Raw genomic sequence first — 12,959 nt, 5'->3', positions numbered from 1 at the left:
AAAATTGAAAACAAAACAGAATAATAAAAGTTCACTATCCATTTTTTTCCCAACCTTGCACGTTCGCACTCTCCTCCTCAAGACTCTCTTTTTAGTCTTATTTTTCATCATGTTTTTGGTCATCTTTTCTCTCTGCATGCTTTTTTGAGTGCAGTTAGTGATGTTTTTATCATGTAATGGCTGAATTTGATATTGAATTCGAATATTTTGGTCAAGTTCGTCGATCATAAAAGTCATAGTGAGTCGCTATGTTTTTACCATGGCATAGTTTATTAAGTTGACTAGATTTTCAATAGTTAGCGGTCCTACTGGGCCGGGACCGAGACCGGACCGGACGGGACGTGCCCGGGACCGGGACCGCCGGTCTCGGTCCGGTCCTTGGTCTCGAAAATATGGGGACCGGGACTACGATCCGGTCCCCGGTTCCATGTCGGGACCGGACCGGCCCGGACCATGCACACCCTTAATTTGAGCGATCCGCTTGTCGGTTCGCTATGTCCTTATATTCCCGCAGGGAATAGGTCGGGGGACTAAACATGCACGAAACACAATACACGGGTCAAAATTGAATTCAGACAATAGTACGAGGACGAGTTTGGTAGATTTTCCTTTTCTTCGATGAGACTTTTGGCTCCTTGTACCAACGTAGCGCGCAAAATGGATGAAATTGAAGTTTCCAGAACCGACGGATAAAATAAACAATTTGCGCTCGCTCTCGCTTTGGCGGCACTCCGCGTCCAGCTCCAGTCCACCCTGCTTTTGGAATTCCTTCTCGATGTCTCTCTCTCTCTCCCCTCTTTGCCTCTTTTGAAGACGATGACCGCGACCCTCTGAAGTGACGGAGACCCTGAGAGAGAATTCCGCGAGCGAGAAAGCGGTTTCATCCGCAGGTTTTTGCGCGCTCTCTCTCTTCCTCCATTAAAGCGTTGCTGTTGTTGCTTCTCCCACACACATTCATCGGATATTGACGCAATTGACGATTCTTCTTTAACATCTTTTCGAAACGTGGGGTTCTCTTCCTCTTCCTTCTTTCCTGCACAGAGTGGGGTTTCGATTCGCCTCTTCTTCTTCGGATCCGCCGGGAGAACCCCACTTCGGACGGTCCGCGACCCATTTTGTGAACCCTTTTGTAGTGAAATTTTTTTTTTTTTTTGGCGAATTGATTCGATCGAAGTTTGCTGCTTCGACTTTCTTGAATTTGCTCGGCGGTGAGGGGATACGAGAGAGGTGTGAGTTCAACGCTGTCGTTCACAGTCCCCTCTTTTCACTGCTGGGTTTTCCTGTCTTTCTTATTTGTATCAAGTGTCTTGCCTATTTTTACCCAACGACTGGCGCTCTGAAAGGGAAGAAAGCCCTAACTGTTTTGCTCGTTTCTTGGTAGTGATACCCGATTGAGGTCGCGACCACTTTGCGCGTTTTAGTTTTGCTGCGGTTAAAAATTTCTCCGTTCGCGTCCAGATCGGTGAGCATTTCGCTTTGCTTTTTGGATTTTTCTTGGTTTATCTTAGTCAGTGAGTTTTGCTTTTCTTGGGAGTGATTTGCTTTGATTTCACTTTCGACTGTTGTTCTGTCTTAACCGCGTGTCTAAATGCTGGGTTTTCGAGTAGGACTGTTTGTGTAAATCATTTTTTATGTTTGGTCCGGGCATAGAGTTAGAGGGAGAAAGTACAATGACTTGGAATACTCACAGCGAGTTTCATGGGAATATCAGTGAGAATTTCTCGATTCATTTGGGAATTCCTAAAATGTTGAAGTGGGCTTGCAGTAGGGATTAAGTATCCCCTACTTGCTTTGAGCAATAATGGATTGTGATTATCCGAAAGAATTGGAGAAAACTCTCTTTTATTATGTTTCTCCTTTCTCTTTTGTGCTGCATTCTGCTCTCTAAAAATTTTATTCTTGTTAATGGGATTTGCGGAATTTGGAAGTGTTAAATTCAGATACTTTTGCCTGAAAGTTGAAACATGAATCTTATGCTTCACATACTGCTTTAATGTGATGCGAAAAGAGAGGTACTAGGACTTTGAATTTGCCATTATGTGGAGTTAAGTGCTACCGGTGTGGAATAAATCTGGCTTAGCTAGGAGCCTTTCTGTGTTTGTTGGGCTGTGGGCATATTTTTCAGCTTTTAGTGTCACGGATTTCTGGGGTGCTTGTGTTACCACGATACTTTTCCGCATTTCAGGCTTTCAACTGTGCTTTTGAGAAAAGATATGACTCCTTCACTGGTGTTGTATATAGCTGTACTACTAATGTTTTGGGATCTATCTTCTTTCTGATCGATTTTCAGGTTCTGCCGCACTTCCACAGAAGGTGGTTGCACAGCCTTTGTTTCAAGCCGCTGTCTTTTGGTAGTTTTCAGCCTTTGAGTTTTGTAATGGCTGGTGAATTCTCAGTGGCCCTTCCCAATGGCAACTCCAATGGGACTCCACCTGATCCACAAAGGACTTACCAGGTTATTGTGGCTGCAACTCGAGATATGGGTATAGGCAAGGATGGAAAACTTCCCTGGAGGTTGCCCTCTGATCTCAAATATTTTAAGAGCGTTACTCTTACGACAGTTGATCCTGGGAAAAAGAATGCGGTCATCATGGGTAGAAAAACATGGGAAAGTATTCCTCCTGAGCATAGGCCTCTACCTGGCCGCCTCAATGTTGTTCTCACTCGTTCTGGGAGCTTTGATATTGCAACTGCAGAGAATGTCATCATATGTGGAAGCATGTGTTCTGCCTTGGATTTATTGGCTTCATCTCCTTACTGTTTATCAATTGAGAAAGTTTTTGTCATTGGCGGTGGCCAGATATTTAGGTATTGTAACATTTACTCATAGCTACAATTGCTTATGGGTTTTTCTCTTTCCCCCTTAGTAATTTTTCTCTTCTGGTGCAGGGAAGCTCTCAATGCTCCTGCATGTGATGCCATCCACATAACTGAAATTGAGACACCAGTTGAATGTGACACTTTTATGCCCATGGTTGATACAACTGTCTTTCACCCATGGTACTCGTCCTTTCCCGTTGTTGAAAACAATATCCGATACTCTTTTACTACTTATGTCCGTGTAAGATGTTCTGCACTGGAGTCTCTGCCTCAGACAAATGGTCTGATCTTCAACGGTAAGACGGATTCTGTGAAGTTTGAGGTGAAGACTTTTGCTGTTCTGCCCAAGATGATTTTTGAGAGACATGAAGAGTACCTGTATTTGAGATTAGTCGAAGATATACTGTTAAATGGCACTCCAAAGGATGACAGGACTGGAACTGGTACCATATCAATGTTTGGATGCCAGGTGTGTTTTGTAAGCCATATCTTGTCAGCTGTTAAATTCTATCCAGCCCATCTTTTCTATCAACTAGGATCACTCTGTTTATTCTCTTTTTTGCAGATGCGGTTCAATCTGCGCAAAAACTTCCCTCTTTTGACAACTAAGGTGTGCTGCTCCAAACTTTTCTATCTCTTAATTATATTCTTCTTGTAAAATCATTCACAAGTGGAAAGTTTTCATTCTAAAACTCTAGTGACTGAGATGTTATTACTGATTGGTTCTTAGAAAGTATTTTGGCGCGGAGTTGTTGAAGAGCTTTTGTGGTTCATAAGTGGTTCTACAAATGCCAAGGTAATGAACAAAATTCCTTTTTTTTTTTTTTTGGGTAGAGCTTGCATTTTTGGAATACAACTGTTCATTCATCCACAGTTTTGAACTCCATACAAGCTATAAGTAAATGAACTGTAGCTTTTCTATAAACTGTAACTAGTCATTGCCGTAGTCCATCAGTCATCTTAATGGAATGCAAAAGTTAATTGCAAGACAGTATCTCTGAGTACTAAACTAGTCTTTGCGCTTCCACTTTGAGAAATAAGAAATTACATTTTAAGCCTTTATATTTCAAGAACAGGGTCCAATAACTATGACTGCAGTGCTAGTATATCCTTATCTACCCTTATTAATCAATTGAAAGCGCTGTGTAGGCTGACCGTTAAATAATCTCATCCTATTACTTATTTTGCTATGTTTTTTCGATATTCTACTTGTTCTTCAGTGCTAGCAGAGTACTCTTAAATTGCTAGGGAAATTGTGAAACATTTCTATATAATGAGCGTTTTCAACCTTTTTCTGGTGAATAAGTTTTCCATCAAATTCTGTAGAAGTGTCCGGCTTAGTTTTGGTGTGAATTGCCAGTAAAATCATTAAATGCGACCATCTATACATCTGCTACCATTACACTGTTTGGTCTTTTTCAATTCAGTCAAGACATATGCCATCTGTGCTCCAGAAAGATATCTATTTGAAACCATGCTTATCAAGTGTGCATCTTGCACTTAGATTAGATTTGAAGCAAGCATGTCTGCTCCAAAAGTCGGACATGAAGGCAACCTATCGGAATCTTAGCCTAGCTGACTAGAAAAATTGATAATATTTGCCTGGTGGCAAGATGATTTTGGGGATGCGTGTGTGTTTGGGGGTGGGGGGTGGGGAACGTGCGAGTGAGGGAGCAGGTGTTTGATCCTTGCAGAAGGCAAAAGTGAGAGTAGTGCTAACAACTAACAAGACCAAAAATTGAAAATTAAAAAAATATCACCTAAGAAGCAAGGACAAGGTTGAGAATGTGAAATATCTATTTTGAGAGGCAATGATGCATTAACAAGCATATTGATTGCTCTTCCTTATAATAAATGGGCCCTCGATGTTTTTCTTTAATGTAAAGATGATTCCATGAATATGAGTTGGCACTTGAAGTGAATACCAAACGGTTGCTGAAGTGGCAATTCAGGGATCTAAAGTGACACTTCTCTGAAAAGTAGATTGATTTGATAACTCCAATATGGGCTTAATTACCTTTGCTCTTAATTGTGACATGTAATTGGTTTCCTGCGCATGAATCCCTTGGAAGGTATTCTGGTTTTGTGCTTTTGCCTTTAGAAACACTCTTTTGACTGTCTAATGTTGGGATGACATGGTAAGACTAACTTGGGAATATCCTTTTCCCACCAGGTTCTTCAGGAAAAAGGCATTCATATATGGGATGGCAATGCATCTAGAGACTACCTTGATGGGTTTGCATCTGATTAATGAGAATGAATACGTATGGTTATTTTTTTTCCTTTACCTTGATGACATTTGTCCTGTCTATTTAGGCTTGGTCTGAAAGATCGAGAAGAAGGTGACTTGGGACCAGTTTATGGCTTTCAATGGCGGCATTTTGGTGCTAGGTTGGTTTGTTTCATATAATGTGCTTACTTTTTATTTGTTGCTGCAATATTTGTTTGATGACATTATATATGCCATACGTCACAGGTATAGTAATATGCATGCTGACTATACCGGCCAAGGATTTGATCAGCTGTTGGATGTTATTTACAAGATCAAGAATAATCCTGATGATCGTCGAATTATACTCTCTGCTTGGAATCCTTCTGATTTAAAATTGATGGCACTTCCACCTTGCCACATGTTTGCGCAGGTTAGATATGTTTGGCTTTATTTTCCTGAATTCTCTGTTTTTTTTATTTATTATTACTTCTTTCTTTGTTTCATTAACCTAATTTTTACCTCTGTAGTTCTATGTTGCAAATGGGGAATTGTCATGTCAAATGTATCAGCGCTCTGCTGACATGGGATTGGGAGTGCCATTCAACATTGCTTCTTATGCTCTCCTTACATGCATGATTGCTCATGTTTGTGGTATGTATACATGCTTTAGAACAAATGTCCCAATATAGGTGGGATGTGATTTTGTGTCATCTGTAATGTTTATTGACCAATATTAATCAAACGGAGTTTTGGAATGCTGTAACTGCTGCTGTGGGGGAAAAGTGACTCACATATGCCTTTCCAATGCTTCTTATACGGTACTGGTTTGAAAGGAATTATGCTTCTGTGGAAGTTGCACTATTATAATTACGGCTATAATAGTTTACACTAGTGGTTGCTAGATGATTGCTAGCGTATCCTAATGGTGAAAAGTATTCTTTCTCGGTGATAGGAGAATATAAGAATGGGAACTAGTACTTATTTTGTGTTTCCTTCTGCAGATCTTTCTCCTGGTGATTTTGTCCATGTTATCGGGGATGCTCATGTTTATCGTACCCATGTTAGACCTCTGGAGGAACAACTTCAGAAAGCACCCAAGCCCTTTCCAGTGAGTAATCTGCAGTAAAAGTGCAGGATGGTGACTTTGCTTTGCGTTCATTTCCTTGCTCTGACCCAACTTAGCTTCTGCTGTACTCACTAACATTCTTGTCCACATGTACAGATTTTAAAGATAAACCCAGAGAGGAAGGATATAGACTCTTTCTTAGCAGCTGATTTCAAACTAATCGGATATGACCCTCATGATAAACTAGAAATGAAAATGGCAGTCTAGAGTTAAAGATTTGGTGATATGGTGGATTCATGGACTTCCTTGTCAATTTTATATACAGGAGGTAGGTAAGAATTCCTTCATTTCCTGCATTACCTCTAACATTGTTAGCTTTATTTTTTTAGTTAGGTGAATACTAATGCTAGACAATTTTAGCACCATGTCCTGAACAGTACATTTGTTTTAGGAAACATTTGGGGATTGCAACCGTTTCCAGTGATACTGAAGAAGGCACTGTCAATTACAGTAGAATGTTTTTGTATTAATGTCTCGTGGTGTTCCTACTTTCTTTAGTTTAGGAGTTGATATTAAAGGGAGTCCAGTCTTGTCACACAGCTAATCAACTAGTGTTAGTCATATAATAGTAGTGTGGTAGTTGAGACTCTAGGCAGTCAGAAGTTGTTCAGAATATGGATAAGATGCTTCTGCTGTTTCAGTATCAATCGTTATACCTGAGCCTGACGGCGGTTGTGTTTTTGAGACTTTGTTAGATTGTATCCAGAAATTGTTCCTTGAGACAGTTTCTTTTTCTTTCCTAATTTTCTTTCAGGTCTTCGAAGATTACATGTTTCTGTCATACACCTAAATGCTTGGCAATTTAGGAAGTGAGATTCCTTTAGTTCCCCAAGATTCATGGTGGTTCTAAGTGATTTAGGATGTTCATTTATGTTGCTATCTCGTGAAATTTGGTCTGTGGATGCATAGCTCTTGCTCCCTGACTGACAGATAAACCTTTGAAGTTGTATGGTCTTCCTGAGATTGTTTTTAGCAGATCTAGAAACTCTTGAGTTACTGCACGTATACCAAACTGATTGTATCTGAATTACTCATTCTGTTTTTTGTTTTTGTTTAAATACTTGAAGATCTGTGCTAACGTTGCATCCCTCGTTAAATCCCTCCGGCTACACGCTGGGTAGGATCTCGGGGGCATGGACCATGAATTGAATTCTACATTTAAACTAATTAGCTATCTGTTTCATGACACATCTGGTTAAACAAAATATGTTACCAACTAGAACATAACTTTGCTTAATAGTGAGGGATAAGGGCACTTGAAGTTCTAAAATTTCACGGAAATTGATTTGAGCCCTAAAATTGCATTATTCTTTTATTAGTTTCTTTTTAGGTTAAAAATAAAAAAAAGGTAAAATTTTAGACAGATTTTGCAGAACTCGAACAAAAAATCAATGATATACCCCCACGGCATCCAAAACTGTCAAAAGAAAGTTCATTTCGCAAAACTCCATTGGGGGCTTTAGTAGATGTTTCTATACTCGTTATTTCTTTGATTGAGATTTGACGCCAGACCAAGGAAGCTGATACCTCTGAGTTGAGAACCAGTACAATTGAGAACCCCTTGTTACTTTAGATATTACTAAATAAATGTAATATTTATAAATATGTCGATATTTTAAAAAAAAATCTCTTAATTTTTTTTCTCAAAATGTAGCACTATGCATGTTCCTCCTTGGAAGCCGATGAGTTTCGCAAGTAAGACAAATATAAGTTCATGTCCCACCCAACAAATCAACCCCACCACCCCCACCCACAACACCGACAGTCTTTTATGGCTAGTCCAAGTGCAACTAGCAAAGGGTTAGCCGGCATATTTCAATCAATGCTCAAGCTCCTAGGGATGGAAACGAGAGAATTATTACAGATAGCTCTACTTGAGAGAGGTTTAGATGGGGGGATTACTTAACTTTGAGGTAATGACCAACTAAATAAATTCGTAAGAGGATGCAAATTAGAGGCATGGACTCAAAATCATCATTTTGAAACATGAGGTCCAACTGAGGCATTGACTCCAAATCATCTCCTTTGTTGTGTTGTGTGCATGCAATCCGTTAATTTTGATGGGACTCACATGAAAATGATGGCCGCTATAAGTTAAGCTATTGAGTAATGCTAGACATATTAGGATCTCCGTTTGTTTCGTGGAAAACAAATATTTTGAAAAATATTTTTTTTCTAAAAATGATCGCTTGCATTGTTTGAAATAATCAGTCAATATCGTCATTGACGACAATTTATGTCTTATTATTTTCATAAAATATTTTGACATTTTTTGTTCATTTATTTTTGTAAGTGATACAAGACAATTATCCTTAGGAAAATATCTTCTAAATAATTTATTTTTTGCGAAATAGATGGAATCTAAATTATTTATCAAAATACGTTGGATGTTGAAATACTCATGCACAAAAGTCATTGCATTATTTTCACCAAAAAAAAATCATCGCATTATACTAGACATCCAATACAATCTTGGTCCTTGAACTAATATTAGGTCACAATTTCTAGAACACTTTTGTCCAAATTTCGATAGAAAATGCAGACTAGGCATCAGCAGGAACTCGGGACTAGTGGTAAGCAAAAAAATCATGATTCATCCAAACCGGACCGGATTGTACCCAATTGGTTGATTTTGGATGAAATTAGCGAGTAACGGTCTGGTTCCTAGTTTCAATTTTCTAGAACCGACGAGTGCCGATTCGGTTTTGGGTTTCGGGTGGGAACTATCCAACCGATCCAATCGGACCGGTCCTTTGTACTTTGTAGACTTGGTTCTAGATTCAAAGCTTGAGAAGTTAGTTTATATCCGTTGTTTCAATTTAATGGACTTTCAATTGTTCTTTCATATTGTTGTATGCACTTAAGCAATGTGGGCTCAGTGAACATGGAATATCAGTAGAACACGATCCCGCTATGACCTTCGATCTTTTCATTCTAACTGAAAACTTGTTATTCCAGTAAAAAACTTTCAAGTGTCCAAAGTGTAAGCTTGATACAGTTCACCGTTCTTCCATTTGGAACTTTACGTTGAACCTTCCCATCAAGGAGGCAAGGTTCAATGCGGGGCCAATTTCTCCAAAACTGGTTTTCCTTTTCTATTGTAATGGATGTTGATGTTCGGTAAGATCGTAAGCGGGATCCAACCGAGAACCGAACTAGACTAGTGGTCCGATTCTTGGATGGATTCATAGAACGAGCGGGTGGTTCATAGTTCGCATTTTGCGGAACTAATCCCTAGCAGACGGTTCTCAGTTCTAGGGTGGGAACCATCCACCCACCCCGAAACCAATCACCCTTACTCAGGACCCTCACATGGAATAAGAAAATAAAAGTATCTAAGGAGAAACTATAAAAATGGGCCTTGTACTATTGTTCAAGTACAGTTTTGGCCCCTCATACTTTGTTCTATGACATATTTGGTCCCTCAGTAAGTTTTTATTTTGATTTCAATGTAAATTATGTATATCCATCGAAATGCATGCATTTAATACCCTTTATAGAGAATCACTACAAGTCATGGACATTCATAACTATCATAACATGTTAATGTCCCGTGTTAACTATTGGCATTTAATCAACATTTTTTGTTTGCATTTGGATGAAAAAATAAATAAATGGGGATTGTCCAGAGTGAGGACCGCATAATCAATACCAACCAATTTTTTTTCTTTTTTGGATTGAAGTACATGATCAAAATCGAACAGGTGTGTGCACGGACCATTTTCTGATATATCCTTAGTTATCGATTTGTTTATTGCATGTTCGCGTCGTGTGTTTTTATCTATGCTTAGTCAACAATTTTCTAGGGATATTTGGATGTAATCATGAAATTTCTCTGGAAATCGTGATTGGAAATTAGTTTTGGGATCAATCTTTCACGAGATAAAATACAAGGACCAAAAATTGAATATGCGCAATGGCATGTAGACCGCTTTTCTAGTTTCCTCCAAATTTTAGAACATATGAATGCATTCAAGAATTATTCCTCCATTAATATTAGGGTGTGAGAGCCTCGTGCTTAATTTATGACCAACATAGTACGCGGCCTGAAAGGAAAAATCGAACGCCAAACGACGACGTTTACCACAGGGCTTGGTGACCGCACGGGCAGCGCGGCCCAAAACGACGGCGGTTCAACTGTGACCTGAACGCAAAACCCTAATCCCAATTTCGAGCAAATCCCATCCCCATCCCCATCCCCATCCCCTCTCTCTCTCTCTCTCTCTCGTGCTGTCACTGCCTCCATATTTCCGATCGCGAAGCGAGTCGCTCGATCCCATGGTAAGTCTCCTTGTAATCTGCAGCCTTCGAGCAAAATCATCATCGGACCGAGTCTATCAGTATTCTTCGCGGCGTTTCTCTCTCTCTTTGACGTTCAATTTTTCGTGGATCGTGACTCGTAGGCTCCGAAGAAGGACAAAGCCCCGCCTCCCTCGTCCAAGCCTGCGAAGTCTGGTGGTGGAAAGCAGAAGAAGAAGGTGCAACTCTCTCTCTCATGTTGACCTGTTGAAAGTCTTGGTACAATTGTGGTTCCTTTTGTAGTTATTCGGGATGTTTTTCAATGACGTTACACGAAATGAAGTGAAGATGGCAGATCTTTCATGTTCGGCTACGATGGCCTTGCAGAGTTTTCAAATTTTACCCACTACATGTACGTTTTACTAGGTTCTAGGGGAGCGGCTAATGAGCTAGGGGTCTTAAGTTGAGCTATCGAAGAGTTGTTGCTAGGTACTGATTGTTTGTACTGGAGTATTTCAGCGATTGGTGTCTGCAATTTTAGGCAAGAATGAGATGAGAAGACACAGGTCTTACGTGTTGGTGCTGCTATTATTCCTTGTTTACGTCGGTTTAGTTGGGTTGTGATGGATTAGATTGTGTGATGGTGAGCAGAAATGGAGCAAGGGAAAGCAGAAGGAGAAGGTGAACAACATGGTGCTGTTTGACCAGGCAACTTATGACAAGCTTCTTTCCGAGGCACCCAAGTATAAGCTCATCACCCCGTCCATCCTCTCTGATCGCCTAAGGGTATGCCTTTGTGTTAATCTACTTGTTATTGATAATTGTCTCTGTCTTGGTTTGGTCATTTCCCTTTTTCCCCTTTTGTGCTTACAAGATCGATCAGTCTAGTTGTTTCTTATTTACTGAGATGGTAATTGCTATGTTCACACTTGAACCTTTCTGGACATGTTTTGATGGAACCTTTTATTGATACAGTCAGGTTAAGAGTGTCTATGTAACTGATAGGATGTTTTCAGCAGGATCTTGCTCTGTTAATTCTCAGAAGTGCCTCAACTTATTAGTTTGTTATATGTTGGAGTTTTCAAGTAGACTTATCATCCAGTAAAGTTAATTGGCACGGCTTCTTTAATTCTGTCAAGTTAGGAGGATCTGAGTGTCGGGAGTTTGTTGCCATCAGCAAATGATGATGTAACTTAGAAACTTTCCATCGGCTCACTTCCTGTTTGGAATGAATAACAATTTTTCTTGGCCTTTAAAGAACGCATTCTTCACCAGCAAATCTTTTGGTGGAGGGACATATGTATGCTGATATGTCAGCCCTTTTGAGAATGAATTTCACTTTCTGAGATTTGTACTATGGACCAGTGTCTTCTGGATCCTCTAAGCTGTCATTTTCTCTCAGTGGTTAGTGTTTGCAATCCTTTACTTTGAACTTTAGTGAGTTATAACCGAAGACTTTCAGGGAACTATGCTTTGCTGCATTTATAAATAAATGGCTGTGTGCGATCAAGTTAAGATGACGACAGTTAAACTTCCGTGCCTTGACTTTACGGGTGGTCTTTTGGTTCTGTTGCTTTTGTGCTTATGGGTTTTTCATGACCAGTGTTTTCAATAGAACAAATTTTATACTTAAATATGCTATAACTAATATATGCATGTTCTCATTAATGAGAGGATCTTGCTGGCTGAGCTCCTCTTTCTAGTGATTAGTCATCTCTTCATTATTTATAAAATTTTTCTTGTGCAGATTAATGGATCACTTGCTCGGAAGGCAATAAGAGAACTCATGGCTAGAGGTTTGATCAGGATGGTCTCTGCTCATGCAAGCCAGCAGATCTACACCAGGGCGACAAATACATAAGTATCGTAGGCCCCCTGCATTTTCAGCTATATATTAATGGTTGTTTCATATCCTGAATTGGTAAACGTACTGTTTTTTGCTTTTTAATCTATGAGACAGGTTAGTGCTCTTTGAGATTTTGAAGAAATAGATTTTGCCTACAAGTATTAGTCTTTCCTGCGTTCTTAGTACCCCTTCAAAACAGATTTTGGCATCTTGAAATGCTCTGATACCCACCGGCGATTATCGTACTTCAATTGTTCAAACAGCTCATCAGTTGGCAAATAACATACTGCCCCTGATGGGGTAATTCTAATACCGTGCTTCGCAAATAGTAGATGTTATTATTGCTTATGTAGTAAACAAAAGAAGCTTTCAGACCTTTCTCACTCAGCGCCTAAAGTGCACTATGCTTCGCTTGAACAAATGAGAGTTTTTGGTGGATCCGGTGAACCACACACGATCTGCTTAGGTGCGTGGGACAGAGGGCTCATAGTACTTGCTAGGGCAGCTATGCAGTGGAAGGGAAGGAGCTTAAATCGATCTCCTTATTTTCTTTTTTAAGAAAAGCAGTACAGTACAGAGAGATTTGGACTCTCGAATGCGACTAAGCAGCCACCGACTGTGAGAGCTATGTCATCCACTTTCCATGTGTCAATTTTCAATGTGCAATACTGATGGATAAAAAACATATTAATGTTTCGTTTGATGCGTGCATAAGG

At 39.7% G+C, this 12,959-nt stretch overlaps 2 protein-coding genes across 7 annotated transcripts; both read left to right on the top strand.

Annotated features, from left to right (window-relative positions):
- The first annotated feature begins 732 nt into the window (after positions 1-732).
- On the top strand, positions 733-7,192 carry LOC115737167 (bifunctional dihydrofolate reductase-thymidylate synthase-like). Of its 6 annotated transcripts, none has more exons than XM_030669169.2 (13): positions 733-890; positions 1,382-1,462; positions 2,291-2,808; positions 2,890-3,289; positions 3,386-3,430; positions 3,551-3,616; positions 4,994-5,055; positions 5,137-5,211; positions 5,297-5,462; positions 5,560-5,683; positions 6,034-6,140; positions 6,255-6,426; positions 6,913-7,192. In XM_030669169.2, the coding sequence occupies exons 3-12, from the start codon at positions 2,378-2,380 to the stop codon at positions 6,363-6,365; spliced, it is 1,587 nt and encodes a 528-aa protein (XP_030525029.1). In that variant the 5' UTR covers positions 733-890; positions 1,382-1,462; positions 2,291-2,377; the 3' UTR covers positions 6,366-6,426; positions 6,913-7,192. The 6 variants fall into 6 exon arrangements, with proteins under 6 accessions (XP_030525029.1, XP_030525027.1, XP_048134412.1 ...); XM_030669168.2 differs by lacking the exon at positions 733-890 and adding an exon at positions 1,022-1,208; XM_048278456.1 differs by lacking the exon at positions 733-890 and adding an exon at positions 1,022-1,229.
- Positions 7,193-10,359: 3,167 nt separating this feature from the next.
- On the top strand, positions 10,360-12,459 carry LOC115737169 (40S ribosomal protein S25-2). The gene is made up of 4 exons (XM_030669173.2): positions 10,360-10,439; positions 10,562-10,636; positions 11,049-11,183; positions 12,145-12,459. The coding sequence occupies exons 1-4, from the start codon at positions 10,437-10,439 to the stop codon at positions 12,256-12,258; spliced, it is 327 nt and encodes a 108-aa protein (XP_030525033.1). The 5' UTR covers positions 10,360-10,436; the 3' UTR covers positions 12,259-12,459.
- Positions 12,460-12,959: the final 500 nt, after the last annotated feature.

This window comes from Rhodamnia argentea, chromosome 5 (genome assembly GCF_020921035.1).
Source record: "Rhodamnia argentea isolate NSW1041297 chromosome 5, ASM2092103v1, whole genome shotgun sequence".
Taxonomy (NCBI): Eukaryota; Viridiplantae; Streptophyta; class Magnoliopsida; order Myrtales; family Myrtaceae; genus Rhodamnia; species Rhodamnia argentea.
Note: the sequence above shows the minus strand (reverse complement) of the source record. Positions and strands in the feature narration are given on the sequence as shown.